The following is an 18,838-nucleotide window of genomic DNA, read 5'->3' on the forward strand; positions in this document are numbered from 1 at the left end:
TACTCCCAGTGGAGGGGCTGCTTCCAGGCCTCCCCTGCAGGTCAGGCACAGCGAGATTCAGGTGAGTTCATTAGGCCTGATACACAGTCCTGAGGTTCTATAGAGCCTGCATCAGGAGACCACCCACAGAGGCTGACCTCTCTTTAGATCCAGGTCTGCTCCTAATTTCCTCTGTGACCAAAGCAAACCCTTGCTGGGTCTTGTTTTACCTTTCTGATCTGTCACATGAGAATAATGGTACGTGCCCTACCTACTTTACCAGCACTGAGTAAAATGAGACAATAAATGTGAAGACACATTAAAGAGAATGAAAAGTGCTGTCCAGGTGAGGCGTGTTCTAGAGTGGCTCAGTGAACTCCATGTCCCAGTACCTTAGTGTCCTGATTAGGAAGACTGGGAACAGGTAGATAGCTTGCAAACCTATTTGTCATGGATTTAAAAAGTACCCACTCACTCAGTGGCTGAGTCACCATCACAACCACAGTTGCATGTATGTTAGATCATTTTAAAAGGGCTGAGAAATCTGTGTTCCATCAGCTGAACAGATGTCCAAGCCCCTATCACCTGGCAGACAGGGGGCTGAAGCCATCCCCACCCTGCAGGCAGGGGAGGCTGAGAAGATGGAGAAAGAGGTTGAGTCAAAAGGAAAAGTTACTGTCACTCTGGAAAAGATTCTGTGGACTCGGAGAAGGAGAATCTATTGTATTTTACTAGGGAATCAATATAACGAAAGAAAGCCTCACATTTCCATCTGGTCCTTTCCCTGTAAGCGAGCCTGTTCTGAGTTCATGTCCACGAACAGTAAGCACCTTGTGAGCAACTCAGTACTTGGAACTATAATACTTGTAGAGATTTGTGAGATGCTCTGCCTACACAACAGTCTCTAGTGAAATCTCACACGGGTGAAACAAGCCAAGCAGGGCCCACGCTGCCACGGACTCGGCCACCGGCCACCGGCCACCGCCCGCACCGGGAACTCTGCTCCACCGTTTCTCTTGGACTGAGAATAATCTCAGGTAAACAGGGGCCCGGAGACAACAGCAAGGCTGGGAATTCAGTCTCTTAGGACCTCAACCTCCCATTTCCGGGCACTTCCAACCTAGGGAAGGTGTCCTTTTCCTAACCTCTACCAGGGCTGGACAGGTCTCACCTTAGACACCTACACTTTACTGTGACTACATTTGGGGTCAGGAAACTTCTTCCTTCATGTACTATAGCATCAGTCTTTTAAGCATGGAAGTGAAAGGTCATATTTGCTCTTAAGAGAATTCCAGGCATCAGCAAATAGGCGTGTGTGGATCCCACATACTGCTGTCGGGAGGCCAGCCCCGAGAGAAAACCAAATTTAGTCATTTGGGGCACTTTGGGGTCATTGTGCGTACTACGGTAGAGAGGAGGGGCTTTCTTCCTCCCCCAGGGCTTGCCCCTTACCTGCTGTGTCTCCTGGGTCTGCCAAGGCGTCCTTCAGGTGGCTGCCTGTGACAGCACTGCCTCGGTCCCATCCCTGCGGAGCAGCCTGCTCCTCGGCCCCTAACTCACCCCCAGGCTCTACCTCCTCTTCCCCAAGACTCCCCAAGATCCCGGAGTCCCCCCTCCTCCTGCTCCTCCCTCCTCTGGGCGGCTCTCCTGTTTCAGTTTCTCCACCCACCCACGCTCTCCGTGCAGGTAACAGCTGTTTCCCATCCGCAAACTGACCCACACGTGCGGACTGGAGGGGCACCTGGATGCTAAAGTGAAGGGGGGGGCCGATTCGTAGTGGGGGGCACAGGCAGGGTCTGGGATGGGATCAAGCAAAGTGAAATGTGGCCTGGTCCAGGGGAAGTGGGAGTAGGAGCGCAGGTCAGCAACAGACATCAGGCTCAGGTGTGTGCACACAGGTGTGGGGGTGAGGGGAGGTCAGCAACCAGTGGAGGAAACTGTTGGCAATAAATACAGGTCTTGGAATACTTAATAAAGGTGGGAGGGGAAACTAAACGCTTGGTTTTGTCTAGAAAAACACTTCCAATTATCCTGTTTATAATCTTTCCCCAGTACCACTTATTCAATTCAATGCAAAGTAAAATCAGCTCCTCAGAAGTGATGTTTGATGATTTGGAGCAGTTCTTAGTTTACTGCACGTGTAGTACGGTCTCACAGGTTCACAACTATTTACTGACAACCTCCAAATCTCTACCCACCTTTAGATCCACAACTGCCACCCAATGACTCCCCTTAGATGTCACCATCATCTTTGATGGTCCCCTTAGGTATCACCATGTGCAAAGTCAGCAGTCCTCCCATCTCAGTTCCCGCGGCAGCACCAGCACCCAGCCAGCTGCTCCCATCTGGGTGTCGCAGTAGGGGCAGCCTGGACTCTTGTCTTCGCCCTTCTTGCCCCTCCCTACCCAACGACAGGGGAGAGTTCAATCTCCCCCGCTCTTTCCACACTACGCCCCCACCCTGGGTTCAGACACTACCACCCCTCACCTGCATCACCAGAATGCTCTACAACTAGCACCTGCCCCCAGGCTTGCCATCCCTAAACAGGTACAATGAGCTCCCTAAAGTTCATTCCAAATCGTACATTTTTTGGCTTCTGACTTTTGAATTGCTCCCATTAATCAGACTCCAGAGCATCGAATACAAGACCTTTCATGATCAAACCTCTGCTACTTCTCCAGCCCCGCATGGTCGCAGGGGGTCGCTGCTATTTCCCCCGTTGGGGGTAACTCATAATTATCTCTGGTGAGTCTCTTGTTTTATTTCACTCTTTCTTTTCCATGGGCCACACGCACTGCGGAAAATTAGAGGGCTGGTTCCAGTTCAAAGCCTTTAGCTGGACTGACTCTCAGCCAGAAGTTCCCCATCTGCACTCTATTAGCCTCCTGATCGCATTTTGTTATTCTCTTTGCACCAGAAAAAACAAACAGATGTCTCTCCCACAGTCTGCCTTCCCCCCAGTGTCAAAGAGGTTCTCTGCCAGGCGACCCCCTGCGACCCCATGGAGTTCCTTCCTCGGTAGTGGCCTTAGCCTCCTGGTTGTCCAGCCTCATTGTCACCCTCCCGTTTCTGGCTGTTTCTGATAATCCACCCCGTTTCCTGGCCGCCTCGCCTGCTCTGGTGATGATCTGCCAAGGTCCCAGATCTAGTGCTTCACACGGGATGTTCGTGCCAACGATTCCCATGTGTTTGCTTCTGCTGCAGCTTCTGTGACCTTCAGTATCACACTGCTGGGGACAACCTCACTCAGCACGAGAGCAGGTCTCGGGCGTGACCTGGAGATTTAGCCTGCCTCCCCATAATCTGCATCAGATCTCTCCCAAGCCATCCCTAGGAAACACACACTCTAGGTGGAAACAGTGTGCTTACACTGCAAACACAGCTCCCCTTTCAACCAGACCGCAGCCCTTAAGCTCCTAAATGTAAAATTTGGAATTGCCACAGAGCAACTGTCTAGAATGTTGTTTTACTTCAACATGTAGCGCTCCTGGGGGAACTTCTTCCAAGTCTCTGGAGTTGCCTGGAGGAAGCAAGGTCGCTTAGCACATCACCAGGTGAGCTGCTTCTAGCGGCTTCTCAGTTCCCTTTTGCTGCGACCTAGACCCAGTAATTCCACTGCTGTGGCTATTTTGAATGTGGTCAGTCTGAACTGAGATATGTTGTAAGCATAAAATGCATACTGCATTTCAAAGACTTAGTACCAAAAGAGGGAAAACCATCTCATTAACAACATTATATTGATTACACGCTGAAATGGTAATATTTTAGATATATTGGGTTAAATAAAATATATTATTACCAGTAAATTTATGTATCTCTTACTTTTTAAAATGTGCTAGCAGAAAATTTAAGATTACAGGTGTCACCTGCATCATACCTCCATTGGACAGTGCTAGCCTAGACCTCGGCTCAGGGTGAGGCCTTAAGGACATCTTCACACAGCTTACAAAGGCTGGTGGTAGGTGCTGCACATCCCTCTTTCCTGCCCCTGGCAATGCTTGAATTAGTAACGAGAGGTCTTAACAATAACCCCGAATTCCTATCCACACTGTCCCCAGATGGCAATGGAACGAGCATGTAAATTGAGTCTCTGGGGTAACCACAGATACTGAGTCCTGGTAGTGACTGAGTTGATAGAGCTTTCTTTTTCCCCTTCTCAAATCTCTTTCGGAAACAAGGATAAAACATGACTGAATTCCTCGTAGCTTAAAGCCCCACAACATCAACGTGTATCCAAAAGCAATGTGTCATTACGACCAATGGCAGCACGAAAGGAGGAAACCCAGTCGACTGCTAATCCATCACTGAGAGCTTGGTCATCCCGTTGGAGGACCACAGGCTCTTTCACTGTCGTCAGGTCGGGAAGAATATTTATGCTGCATTTGGTCTAATGCCCAGTGACTGAGTATTAACAAAGTCATTAGTCTGGATCGTGTTTTCAAGTCCAGCATCAGTGAAAATCTGGTTTGTTTAAACTGAGGTTATCCTATGCTCACTGTGGTCATTACCTCTTATTAATATGAGACAATACACTTCAGTTTCTTATTTATAAAATATGCGCTACAGAAAAACCACTCTCAGGAAGACGTGATTTTTGCCTTGCTAATAATTGATTTTTTTTCTTGAGAAATTAAATAAGAACCTAAATGACGAATCAAATATGTCCATGAACCTACAGTTATGACTTTCATCTCTGGTTAGCTTTGCAAAGAGAAAAACTCCGCTCCAGACTTGTGTGATTGCCCAGGACCTCCCAGTGACTGTGGCCTTGGGAAGCCTCATCTCCCTTCCTGGAGGTTCAAAGTCGGCAAATGACCAGCACCTCTGGGCTGTGAACGGCTTTCTTCCCTTCGGGGCTCTATTTTGATTTGTACCCATGTTACTATCCAGAATATGATTTTACCGGAAAATAAAAAGAGTAGCTATGACCTTTCATTTCTGTTTAAATAATAAGGAATCTCCTAAGGATGAGTTGAATCTAATTTCAGTCAATTCTGAAACCTGGATGCTGCTCAGAAAAATGCAAACCAGTGTCTCCCCTGAGAGTGGTGACCTGTGAATGTACAGCAGCTGAGGTTGAACCCTACCAGCTGAAATTAGCATTAATTTTTTTAAAAACTTTTATTTTATTTTCAGAGAGGGGTAAAGGAGGGAAAAAGAGAGATACATCAATGAGCAAAAGAAACATCAATCAGTTGCCTCTTGCACACCCCTAACCCAGGACCCAGCCCACAACCCAGGCATGTGCTTGACCTGAATCAAACTGGTGACCTTTTGGTTCATAGGCCAGCACCCAATCCACTGAGCCACACCAACCAGGGCAATAGTGGCATTAATTTATCTGGCCTTTCATTGGCTAAGACTGAAGTGTACACTCTAAAATTAGATATATTTAAGTGTTTTTCAAGCTGAATCTCCATAATGTGTTGCTATCCTTTACATTGTATGGGAAGCAGAACTTTTAGGAATTGTCCCCAAGGGCTCTAGCCCCTAATCCCTGCAACCTGTCAATGTGCTAAGACCTCACTCCCTTAATTGTTATGCCTATGGAACAGCAGACCTTCAAAAGGGGGAATTATCCCAGTGGGCCTGATCTATTCAAGTGAGTTTTGAAAACTAGGTAGCTTTCTCTATGTGGTGGGCAGAAGAGTACACAGAAGGGGACATGGGGGAGATGCTGAGCATAAGGACTGACATACCACTGCTGGCTTGAAGATAGAGGGATCCAAGTGATGGAGACTATGGGTGGCATCTGGAAGTTTGGAGTGGCACCCAGCTGACAGCCAGCAAGAAAATGGGAACCTCAGCCCCAAAAGACAGGATTCTGTCAACAACCTGAAGGACCATGGAAGCAGATAAGAGCCCAACTGACTGATTGCGTGGCTTTGGCCATGTGGGACCCTAAGCAGAGAACCCAGCTGGTCCCGTGTAGACATCTGACCTACTGCACTGTGCGATGAAAAATGGGTGTTGATTTTAACGGCTAAGTTCAGGGTACGGAATTGGTTATGCAGCCATAGAAAACAAACACACCTTGATAATGTTCATTGGATTCCATAGTTCTTGTTGTTACTGTAGTTCATAATCCACTGAGTTTGCCAGCCGTGTGGCTTCAGGTGAATTACTATCCCTTCTTGAGCCTATAAAACCCGCCTCACTGAGTTTTCATGAAGATTAAATGGGATACACTTAAATGTTTACTGCAGACCTGGGCTCTCAGCAGGATCTCAATCAAGCTCCTTCTCTGTATGTGTATTCATATAGTCCCCAATGTCTCCCTAAATACAGAACTTCCTGCATATTGTACAGTGCTGGGGATATGGTGGGTGCTCAGTCCCTGCGCACTGAATGGACTGTACACAGAAACAGTACTCATCATATATTCCACATATATGGTGAATGGGCCTGGTGTGGGCTGGCCGGTGCTCGAGTGGGTTAGCACCAGAGGGGTGGAAGCAGAGGGCAGTGGCCTGAGTCCTAAGGATTTTCTGGATTTTAGGAGAAGGCTGAAACAGCTCCTTCCCAGGGCTGGCCTGGGAAACTTCCAGGTGCCTAGGATGAAGGAGGAAAAGATACTCAGTTCTGAATGAACACTTGGAACTCCTTTTCTCAGAGAAATAATGTGATAAACACTGGTTAGGTTAGAGCCTGGCCTCTTCAATGACCAGTGGCAGTGCCTGAAACCCAGTCCATTTGTAACTTTATTATTTTGTTCTGGATATTTATTTCACTAACAACCCGACGTTTGGAACACGACCTGTCTGTAAAATGGAGATTATCCAGAGTTAACAGTGTCTAATGTATAATGGCATTGTTCATCAGATACAAATTCAGAATTGGCCCTGGCTGGTGTGGCTCGGCGGACTGAATGCCGGCCTATGAACAAAAGGGTCACTGATTTGATTCCCAGTCAGGGCACATGCCTAGGTTGTGGGCCAGGTCCCGAGTAGGGGGCACTTGAGAGGCAACCACATATTGATGTTTCTCTCCCTCTCCTTCTCCCTCCCTTCCCCTCTCTCTAAAAATAAATAAATAAAATCTTAAAAATAATAAATTCAGAATTGTCTTGAGAATTCCATATGTTGCTGCGAAGGACTAGGTCAGAAGATATCACATACACTGGCTTGGAGACATTTCTGTTTCAAATGAATCACAGTTACTTTTTTTTTGTTTTAAATTAGAATAGAACTTTATTTGTGGCATCCAGATTTTATAAGTGATTTTATACTTTAAAATATTCAATAAATTTTGATACACAAATCTTGAAATATATTTACCATATCGGATTTTTAAAAACAAGGACAAATGGCTTCGAATCAGAACAAATTGGGTTAAACTTGAAAATTATATGGAATAATTTCAGCATTACAAATAAAAAATGAGGACAAATACCATTTAAATTTGAGTTAGGATGAAATGCATTTGTAATACAATTTTATATCTGTTAAAACTGATTACAGAGAAAATATAGGCTAAAATTATGTGCTTATAATTTCTAGAAAAATATGATGTCCTTGCTTTAAGAAAATGACCCTACTTACTCTCCAGCCATAGAATGCATTTGAGATACTTTTCTGTCTGGGATGAGGGGCTGTGTTGCATGATACAGGTTCCTTCCAGATGGTCAGCCCCCAACCGGGAGACGGAGGGCATGGCGGTCTGTGGCTGGGGGCTGGAGGGAGTGAGTCTGGTCTCACTAACAACCTGATTTGAGTCACAGGACCATCCAAATGAGTATCAGTCAGATGAAAAGCAAGCTTTATATTTTCTCAAGCTCTGACATCTGCTATGGTATTTTACATAAGTGATATTTAAACAGTCATGTGATAAAATTCTGTTTTAACAAAGATAGTTTTCACATTCAGTTCTACATAAAACGGACATTCTAAAATGCACTGGCCCATGTTAATTAGTTTGCCGATGTGGAGAAAATGGATTCTGGTGGTAAGAGCCATGTCTAGGTAAACATACGTATGTGTGTAGTCAGACATACATGTGTGTATGTATTCAGTATCAGAGATGTTCCTACCTCCTTGCCTATTAGCAGGCATTTTATTTTTAACTAAAGAGATTCCTCTTTGGGAGTACAGTTAGTGTCCACATCTGATTTGACAAAATCTGACGGTCAGAACAAAGCATATTCGGCCTGTATGATACTTTACAAAACACCTCTCTGGAACAACAATCTTAGGCGACAATGAGAGTAGGCATGATGGTTCTCATTTGACAGATGATGAAAGTGGAGCCAAGAGAGGCTGACTACGTTGCTTCAGTTCAAACAGCAGGTAAGTGATAAAATTAGGACTATACCTGGTGGTCTTGCTCGAACACTGGTTAGCACAGTAGCGCTAAAAACACAAGGTGTGTCGTGTTGTGAGCTACTTCCCCTAAGCGAAGCTGTCTGGAAAGTGGTGTTGCTACTGTCACATGCGAGGTCCGCCAGGTGCTGCCCGGTACCCATGATATTATACCGCGCCAACTGAAACCAACAGCCGGAAGCACTTTTTATAGCTCTGAGAGTATATATACACATATGTAGGAGGGTTCATAACATTTATATAGTATTTACAATTATTCCTAAATCCCCAGGATACCATATGGAGAAACAGGTTTAACTTTTTGCAAGAGCATTTTCTATTCATTCCCTCCAAAATAGGTATGAAACATATAAATACAGTCTCAGCATGCTCTTTGACAGGTTCGCTGAAACACTTCCCCTTTCACCTTATTCTGCTCACCCCTACTTGGATTGTTTAAAAACTCATGTGCACACCTGCAAGTTCCTTGAGGAGGAGGGCTAAGGTCGATTTTGGGAAGCTGACCACTCTCACCCCAGGGCCCAGCACAGTGCTCTGTGCTCACAAGACATTCGACAAATGTTTGTTGAATCCCTGTACATGGTTTTCATGTACGTCTATTTGATTAAAGTAAAATTCTATCTGTAGCAGTGTGCTAAAGAGTTTTGGGGTTATAGTAAAACATCATCATTTTCATAGTAAACAGTATTTTTTAAAAGCATAAGAAATGTGGTAATACATTTAATACAAATTATGCATTATAACTATTCTTTGGTTATTTTTTAACAAATTATTTGGTTTTTCGACTAAAGTGACCTACTAAAAATATAAAAAGGCAACTACAGAAATTAGCTTAATGTGTAAACATAATAAACTCTGTAAACATATAGTTACTACATAATTGTGCAAGTGTAAAGAATGACTAGTAAAGGCAAGTACTATATATTTAACTTAGTTCTTCGAGGCATACTTAGAAATACTGCTTTGTGGAGCTTTAGTTTAATGTTGGAGGAAGGAATTCTTTGAACTAAACTACCACCTGAGAGAGCGGTGACTACAGCAATGAACCATGAGGATATGAAGACACGCAGGCAAGAGGACGGCATTCGTGTTTTTCACCCTTTGCAAATCTGAATTTGCTTCCCGTGTCTCATACACCAGTTTGTTCAGTAAAACCACATACTAACAGAAACCAAATACTTTTTAAATGAAGAAGTAAACACTTTTTTTTTTTTTTGCCAGTGAGTCAGTTGACTAAAAGTATAGCTAACACACTTTCCAAGGTTTTACCAAAATTCTGGGCAGTAAGGTGCATAGGCAGGTCTACAAAGGAATAAACAGCTGCGGGCAGCGCTAAATATAGTGTCGTTTACTCAATATTAAAGTATCCTTTTCCAAATCTCAGAATCTGATCCTTTTCAGAAAGCATCAAGCTTTTCACACATGACACTTATCACAAATATTTCACAGTTATAATTTCAGTAGTTTAAGAAAGGACTGCCTGGCAAACACTGGAAAAGAGGTAAATATTAAGGATACAACTCGCTATTTCGGGCACAAAGGACGCAGGTCCTGGAGTGTGAACTCTAACGATAGAATGAAACAACTGTGTAAATGCAACACGTTATTTTAAAGTGGATGAAATACTGGTAAAGCTGTCGCACTATTGCTTCTACTGCTTTTGTATGATGTTCTCCAATAGGTGGGAAGAATCCATGGCTAAGTGTTAGTACTTCCCTGGAAAATTTTAAGTCAAGAATTTGCTTATAAAAACAAGTGGCAGCAAAACACTACAGATTGTTGTTTGTAATCTAATCAACCCCATCAAAGCCCTGAGTGTTCTCAATTGCCGTCTGAAGTTTATCCCACAATTCTTCAAATGACTCATAGGGTGGCAGATCCAAGCGGTTAAAGCTGAAAAACAGAGAGGAACTGGTTAAGACCTACACGGACAAAGCCTGTATCCCCACGGTGAGCACAGTGAGGGGTCATTCGGGATGACCCACAAAAAGATGTTTCATCCTCGGGGGCGGAGGAGATACAGGGTTGCATTCTAGGCATGCACTCTCCCCGTGACTGCGTGGTGAGGTCCTCCTGTCCCACCTCCAAACGTCTGGGTTCCTCTGTCATTTTAAACCCCTAAAAGGAACATCCTAGCCCTTCTTGGGATCGCCCATCATTCATGCGATGGAGGCAACGTATGGTCAACAGTTGAGCTGAGCCTCTCCTGAACTTCAAGCCCAGGCCTACCTGGTAAAGTAACACCCATTCTTGGGTTGGTGTTGCTGCCTCTTGCTCCTCCTCCTCCGTTCCCCGCTGCCCTACATAGCTGCCACCAACAAAGCACAGAGGGGACTAGGCCTTCTGTACCAAGAGGCGATTTGCTTTCTGAGACCTTGTTCTCTCAGGGTGTAAGAAACTGCTTACCATGTATGGGCTCTTGGCAGCTTTTCAGGGGTACCCCACTGTTCAACTGTAAAAGACTGTGGTCCGTTTGAGCCTATAAGGAAGAAGAGTTGCTTTGGTTTTATTTACTCTTTACAGGAAACCCTAGGCATTTCACAACTCACTTTTTCTACTGTAGAACTTAAACATACAGAGAACTAATTTAGTTTCTTTAAACTCCAAAGAAATGGAGGCTGTCCTGGGCTTGATGGCTTTATTGCCCAGCCATGAGGGCTCCTTCCACCAAGTCGCTCTGCCCCTGGGGTGGGACGTCCCAAGTGCTTCTGCTGCTCCTAGCCCTGCATTTCTGCCCACCACCTCCTTCCTAGGAACACCTCCTTCCTAGAGAAAATGAGCGCTTTCTGTCTTGCTTGTGTTCCACTGAAAGTAGCTTTAATTTCTCTGATTATAAAATCTTACTGCAAAACATTAAAGCAATTGAGAAAAATATAATGATGGAAAAACCACTTCAGATTTCGCTATTGAATCTGAGCAAACACCCCATCGTGAATCTTTTGTGCGTGTGCATCTACACAGAATTTTCTGTGTGCAAGGGATCACGTCATAGCTGCCACACTTTTCTTTTATGATGGACATTTCTAGAAACTCTTTTTTCCTTCGGTGTTTTCATTGAGCTCTTTCTCCTCCAATTCTCAAGTCCTCCAACCACCCAGGTAAGTAGTGCTGACAACCCAAGGTGTAACCTCCTGTAATTTTCTCCGTGTCTTGTTTTCTCAAAAAGCATTACTTTTCACACATCACACAATTACGTTCACAGTTAACACTTCAGTACTTCTGCCACTATTTGTTTTCTGTCACGTGACGTCTTCCCTATTTTCCTGCCTCCGGATTCATTCACCTAAACAATCCATTGGGAAAACTCCCACTAAGTCAGTCGATATAAACAACATGTTTTAATTGGCTACATAATATTGCATTGTAATATTAATGTTTGAAGCAGTTTTTTCTTTTGTACATATAAAGGAATTTGAGTTTATATTGTAATGCTAATAACTTTGGCTCTGTGTGTGGGATATTGCTCCCAAGTCTCACAGTTTGTGAAATCAGTGGGTGGCTGTGGGCCTGGGTGCACAGAAGAGGGAAGTGGAGATAGAGACAGAAAGGGGTGTTTGTCGTTTGCTGTGATTTTCTCTAAGGAATGGCCGAAGCCTAGGAGAAGAGGCAGGAAGAGGGAGTCAGGGGAAACCACCATAAAGACAGATGCTAAGAAATCCAACTAAGCAGAAGGAATGAGCACACTGGCTAGTGGCAAAGCTCCTGTTCTCATTCTTCTCACTGTGAGTGGTTATTCTAGGTGAAGTGGCAGTTGCTTGACAGGTTCTGCAAACAAATATAAATGAAGCTTAACAAGGAGACCAGTTTGCCAAGGAGGAGACAGAGGGGGCTGGCAATTCCACCAGGTAGTAACAGCTTTCTCTATGCCTGAAAAAGTCACTTAGAAACTATCTAGGCAGTCCCTGACTTCTACTTCCCAGAACAATTCTATTCTTCTTTGTTGCTCTGAGTAGGGCTCCACTCCTAGCCATACTTTCTCTGAATGATTTGGTCTTCTTGGTACCTTTAAAAGCAAGTAAATATTATTCCAATAAACACTATGTTAACAGATACGAGACAAGTAGTTGTGCCCTATATCAGAAACAGTACTTTTTTTTTCTTGCAAAACACACCTCTAGAGTTATGAGATAAATAGGTCAGAAAATAGATAGGATATGCAGAATTTCACTTTATAGAAAACTTAATTAATAGTAACTATCTGAATAGCAAGAGATATATGCATTCTTATCCCCAGTCCTGCCATTCCCCACGGGACTGAGAAATAGTAGCCTAATGGGGTTCTCCACCCGCCACCCCCACAGGTACAAGGTCTCCATGATCAAATACAGCTTAGACCCCCCCACACTAGTAAAGGTTCTTAAGTCCCAAAGAAATCTATTTAACTTTGTTGGGTCCAGTATTTCCCCATATGTATCCTACCACGCTACTCTTTGTTTTTTCTCTCCAGTTATTAACATGCTGTGGAACTTTGCACGCTGCCCTAGACTCTCACACCACGTGCAACGTTTTCTCCCTAATGGAATGAGGCATTTAAAATTCAAGAATGGGAAGTAACTCAAGTCATTTCATGTTTCCAGTTTCCTTCTTTGCCATCTGATTAGAAGGTGTAAGTACATTTTGGTCTACTTCAGTGTTTCTAATTATATCATTTTCAAAAGCTTCCTTTTTATTAAGCCAAATGTCTGTATAAATGATAGAGGCTTGAGGACTAATCAGCCACAAAGAAGACACCTGGCATTGCCCTGTTTTTAAATGATGTGGAAATCCTTACCGTAGAGTTCCGCAAATCCATTCATAGGCACCCGAGATGTGCCAGTGACAAACTGAAGTAACCTGATTCTTTTTTCTGAATCCATCATTAAAACAGCCTGAACAAGATAAAAACAGCATTTAGGAATATCATTGCAAAAAAGGTAACAAAACTATCCTGAAAAATACGCTATCAGAATTTATTTCGAGCATCAATGATCACTTAGGAAATTTGCATGTTTCTTTTAGTTAAATTTGTGTTTATGGGTGGTTTACAAAGTTCTGGAAAACTTTATTTCCAAGGCTCCTTGGTACTCTTTAGAATGAGATTATAGTCTAATAAAGTGACAAAAATTATTCTCAGGAGTGAGTCAGGGTTTCTAAAAAAATATATTTATTGATATTATTAGACACATTTCTTTTTTCTCTTTTTTTATTGTTGCTCAATTACCTATTTCTCCATAACACTGAAAATCACAGTTAAAGGAGCCATGCAGGAGTCCTAGAGAAATGCTGCAGGTTGTTACAGGTTCTCTTAAGAGTCCCTACTTTATGAAGAAACTAAGAGCCTATGTTAGCTGTCACTGCCGTTTACTCCACCCCGAACATCTTACTTCCCTCTCTCTAAGTGCGGTTGGAGGTTGGGGCCATACCCAGAAGGTAGATGTATACAGTACACAGCAAAGATAGTCTTTGCTGGGCTGCGTTCTGTCTTACCTATGAAGGAAGTTAACTAGTATAGTTACGTATGATTGAATCTATCAAAAGTAATTTATGGAAATAGAAGATTTCAATTACCTTCCAAAACCACTGGATGACTTGGTGGTTGACGCTGTAGCCATTTTTATACTTTGTGTGTTCTCTCCAGTCGTTCACATCGACATCTCCCAATCCACACATAAGAAGCTGCATAATGAGAAATGTCAAACTATAGACAAGAAAAATATAGAGTAAAAAAGTTCTGTTTTAAAATAAAAATAATACTCCTTACCTCTAGTTCATTTTCATCAAAAATTTTGATGAGATCTTGTGGTATTAGTTCAAAAAATCCCTAGAAGACAGAATGTATTTAAAAACCTGGTTAGCAGGGTCAGCTCCTGGGTGCTACTGGAGAAATCCCACATCCACATAGATTCCTACCTTTACACATCCATGGGCTCTCAACTCAACTGAGATTTCAGTATTGGCAAGAAAATAGATGTGACCCTAGTTTGTTCTCTCCTTCACTCCTCAAAGTGGCAATTTTAAAGCTTCCCTGTACTCGTCAAGCCTCCTCCTCCTTTCTGTCACCCCCTCTTTACAGAAGATAATTCCAATATTTGAGAGAGAAAATAGAGGCAATTAGGCAGGATGGAATTTGCTCAACCTTCCACAGCCCCATGTACAAAACCAACCAGCACCAACATCATCGTGGCCTCCTTCCCGCTGCAGTGGAGAAGGGCACCACTCACTCTGTGCGCTCCACCCGCTTCCTCCAGCTCCTCTCACTGAACCTCCTCTTTACCAGCTCACTCTTTATGCATTTAAATCCATTCCCGCCACACCTGCCTTAAAAACAGAACAAACAGCAAACACTCCTTTCTCCTTCTCTTCAAAGCCGAGTTCTCTCTCTTTTTTTAAAAAAATTTTTATTGTTATTCAATTACAGTTGTCTGCCTTTTCTCCCTATCCCAGGCAGTGAGGGACAAATACCATATGATCTCACCTTTAACTGGAACATAATCAACAAAAGCAAAAAGCAAACAAAATATAACCAGAGACATTGAAGTTAAGAACAATCTAACAATAGCCAGAGGGGCGTGGGGAGGGGACAAAGGCGAGTTCTTGACAGTGTTCTATATTACCAAATCTACTTGTCTGCCTCCTGTCAGTCCCTCAGCCCATCGCAATCTGACTTCTAGGCCACTGCTTCCCTGAAGCCGTCCTGGAGAAAAGTTGAAAGCAACTTTGCAGCTAAATCTTATCTTATCCATATCTTATCAGACTTTTCTGCAGTATGGTGTTAAAAACACCTTTGTTTTGGAAACTTTGTCTGCTGTGGATGGTTTTATTCGTATGTCTCTGTCTGCTTATGCTAATTTCCTTTGAAGTTTTCTTTTTCACTGTCCATCCTTTAAATGTTGGTGTCCCCAGATGTCCATGTGTGGCCACTCACTTTCACCTTCCTGTTCCTTCAAATTTTCCATCTTACCAGGTCCACAGCTCCACCGCACATCCAGAGACAATTTCCAAATCCACACCATCACCCCAGTCATCCATCCTTTAAATCACCCTATGCTGTGGATGTCCCCTCCTGAATGCCACTCAAATGCACACGTGGCTCTCTCCCCAGCACCACTGTCTTGGTTCCTAATCCAGTCTTCATCTGGATTACTGTAGGCTCTTTCCCAACTAGCCTTCCTGCCCCTCTAATCTACTACATGTCACTTCTCGAATGATCTAAAATGAATTGAATCCAACTGTTTTATTGTTGAACAGCCTTAAAGGCCACCTTCCTTCCCCTCACTGGACTTCAGAATCTGGTTTTCGGCCAGCTCTCCAGGCTTAGTTTTACCTTTTGCATCCTCTCTTCTACTGTAGAAATTGCTTATACATTCTCTAACGTGTGCACAATCCGTCTCATTGCCACACTTTACATGTGCTGCCCCTCTGCTTAGAGCTACATTTCCCACTTTTCTGTGGCTGAACAATCCCTCTCCTCCCTGCCCTCCGCCCCCTCCCTGCTCTGGTTTCTTCCACTCTTCTGTGCTGCCCTAACACTTTAGGCTCGTCTCTGTCCACTTCACATTTTAGAGTCTTTGCTCCCTGACAGCAGGACCTATGTCTTTTTGCCTGATATAGCACCAGACACACAGTCAGTGAAAAAGTGTGTGATAAATATTTAACAGAAGGTTTTGATTTAGCTTTAAAAATGAACACCCTGACAATAGCCTAAATGTCCATCAGTTGGGGGAAGTCTAAATAACTTGTAAATTTATATCATGAATAAAATGTAGCCACAAAACAAAGGTAGCTGTATATCTTGGCATGGTAAGATCTCCAATAAATATTTTATTTATTTACTTATTTATTTGCGAGGGTAAGGAAGGAGAAAGAGAGGGATAGAAACATTGATGGGGGCCTCTCACATGCCCCCAAACCTGGCCTGCAACCCAGGCATGTGCCCTAACCTGGAACCGAGCCAGCGACCTGTTGGTTCACAGTCTGGGGCTCAATCCACTGAGCCACAGCAGCTAAGGCTCCAATAAATATTTGATAAGAGTAAAGAAAACAAGCCACAAACAACACATATAGTGTGATTCCCTTTAGGAAAAGAAACAAATGGTCTATTCCACTACTCGTATCTGTAGCACTCTTGCTCCTTCGCCCACTAAGTTTACTCCAGGTGAAATGAGTGGGCCCGGGAGGGGCAAGGGGCAGTGATACATGTGAGGGGTACTGTTGAGGTTTATTGCATGGACCTCTTCAATGACTGAGTTTTAACAGTGAACATCTTCTCATTTAATATTTTGTTAACATAAAACTATAAATTGGGTCTAAAAAGTAAGTCACATACACCATTTTCTCTGCTGTGATAAGCCCCAATACTGAAAACTTACGGATCGTACTTGGAAATAACAGAAGAGCGAACGAAAGAGGACGCATACCTCTTTAAAAGCAGCCATTTGCTTCTGGATGCGATTCACAAATCGCCACTGAATTACAAGGCTAAAAGAAACAAAACATTCTGTCTTTTTCACATGAATCAAGAAAAAAAATTCAAGGTATATTTATTTTTTGTTAGAAACAAACAGACAAAAAAAATAAAGACTAGCTAAGCCCAAGGTAAAATATTTAGTGTGAGTGGTAATACGGCATTGTTAAAGAGAAAGAACGCTGAGACTCTAGCTACTGGGGAAAAGAGAGAACGGACAAAGAGTCTTCCTGGAAAGAAGTACAAAATTATATCCAGTAAAGTATTTATTATAAATGGTAAAATACTTACTAAATATATTCCTTTTTGTTCTTATTGGTGACAACTATTTCTGATCCACCAACTTTCAACTCATGCTGATGTGTCTAAAATTAAGCATGATATCTTGATATGTTATTTTAGTGAAAAAATAAAGTATACACATTATAGTTATAGTAGAAACCTGGTGTTTTAAATTAAACCCATTCAAAAGCTAAGAAAACTTAAAATATTAGTTTTACTAAAATAAATACGGAATGAGTCAAATGTCAAAGAAAGCAGAAATTCTTGCTGGGAGGCAGCTTTTGATACTGGAAAGTCAATTTAAAAATAGAGCACAGATATGTTTTGAGTATATACATTATTTAACATCTAAACTAGTTATAACATTTGTTTCATAATTCATGTACCATTTTAATTAATCAAAGTTTACAAACCTGTCCAAAAAGTTCTTCATCTATGACAAACCTGAGGTCCAGTTCTGTTGGATCGTTTTCAAGAATCCATCTTAGTGAATTATAATATTCACTATCCTAGATGGGAAAAGTTACATATTTAACATTTGTACACATGTAAAAAGAAGACACCTGAACCTGCAAAGGAAGTATGCTGAAGTCTGAATGAATAACTGGACCAAAGATGAAAAGGTCGTTGGACATCTTTTCCATGTACACACACGTATTATAAAAAGACATGGACAACTAAGCAAGGGTGGTGGTAAAAATACATACATCAATAAAGTGGTACCTGCTTAAACATTTAGAAATTGACTTCTATGTGGCAGCAGTGGACGTACAAATTTTATTATCCAGTTAAAGCAGATTTCAGAGAAATCGGACTTCCATGGATACTCAGGAACACCTAGCACCTTTCTCACATGGCCTATGGGACTGTGTGAAGTGTTTAAGTGTCTGCGAGGAGGCTGATACTTATACTTATTTATACCTGGCCCAAGTTAAAGGAAATCCTCAAATACAGAACCTGAATTAACCAACTCAAGTAACTGTGCAATCTTACGATTTGTAAAGCATTATACTATTCAGCCTGATATTGTGTCACAGAAGGGGGATAAAAAATAAACGTGGTACCAAGGAGAGGTCTTGGAATCCACGTGCAGACTCAGTGTTTGAAGCTGCTCAGCATGGGCTATGGTCAGGGGTTTAATCCACATGTTTCTGTTTCTTTGTCGTGGCTTAATCTCAAGGCCTTGCCTTTGAACGGCTATTTTGAAAACATAGGCCATTCAGCATAAATGATCACAATTCAAATATGGATGAGAGAAACACATTAAAATGTTGTTGAGCATATTGAAGTATTTAGGGAGGAGTTTACTGATATCTGCAACTTTCTTTGAACTGCATCAGAAAAATAAAAGAGACTGATGGCCGGAGGGGTAGGCAGGTGAAAGGGTGTGCGATAATTAGGCACATAGACAAAAAGCCAATTGTGGAATTTGGGTTGTGGATGCACACATGTCCATTGTAAATTTTATTTTGTTTTATTATCATTTGGAAATTTTTCAAGATAAAATGTTGGGAAAATGATCATTTGTATTTTGGAACATTATAATCTATTAATTTCTTCATCATGAAAAGCTAACTCTTTAAACTATTTAGTTGCCTGTTAAATTATACTCTCTATTATAAGTGAAAAAGACATACCACTGATTCCATATCATGAAGTGTTATTGGTTTGTGGAGCATCATCTTGTAAAATGGGCGGATGAAAAAACCTTGCAAAAATTAAATATTTTAAAAATAATTACAAGTGAAAGAAATCAGACAAATCACATTATAATTATACCATATAATTATGTATAATTATAATGTAATAGCTATAA

General features: G+C 42.3%; 1 protein-coding gene across 9 annotated transcripts in view; it reads right to left on the reverse strand.

Annotated features, from left to right (window-relative positions):
* Window positions 1-7,181: 7,181 nt before the first annotated feature.
* The window catches only part of NEDD4 (NEDD4 E3 ubiquitin protein ligase), a 113,868-nt gene continuing 102,211 nt past the window's right edge, over window positions 7,182-18,838 (reverse strand). For all 9 annotated transcript variants that reach the window (XM_024567541.4, XM_045201641.3, XM_053928557.1 and 6 more), the window contains 9 exons: window positions 18,660-18,730; window positions 17,436-17,531; window positions 17,032-17,105; window positions 16,694-16,754; window positions 14,038-14,097; window positions 13,845-13,952; window positions 13,069-13,165; window positions 10,704-10,776; window positions 7,182-10,190 (listed from right to left, as the gene is read on the reverse strand). In XM_024567541.4, the coding sequence (XP_024423309.2) occupies window positions 10,088-10,190; window positions 10,704-10,776; window positions 13,069-13,165; window positions 13,845-13,952; window positions 14,038-14,097; window positions 16,694-16,754; window positions 17,032-17,105; window positions 17,436-17,531; window positions 18,660-18,730 (743 nt within the window). In that variant the 3' untranslated portion in view covers window positions 7,182-10,087. The remainder of the gene's footprint in view (window positions 10,191-10,703; window positions 10,777-13,068; window positions 13,166-13,844; window positions 13,953-14,037; window positions 14,098-16,693; window positions 16,755-17,031; window positions 17,106-17,435; window positions 17,532-18,659; window positions 18,731-18,838) is intronic.

This window comes from Desmodus rotundus, chromosome 7 (genome assembly GCF_022682495.2).
Source record: "Desmodus rotundus isolate HL8 chromosome 7, HLdesRot8A.1, whole genome shotgun sequence".
Lineage (NCBI taxonomy): Eukaryota > Metazoa > Chordata > Mammalia > Chiroptera > Phyllostomidae > Desmodus > Desmodus rotundus.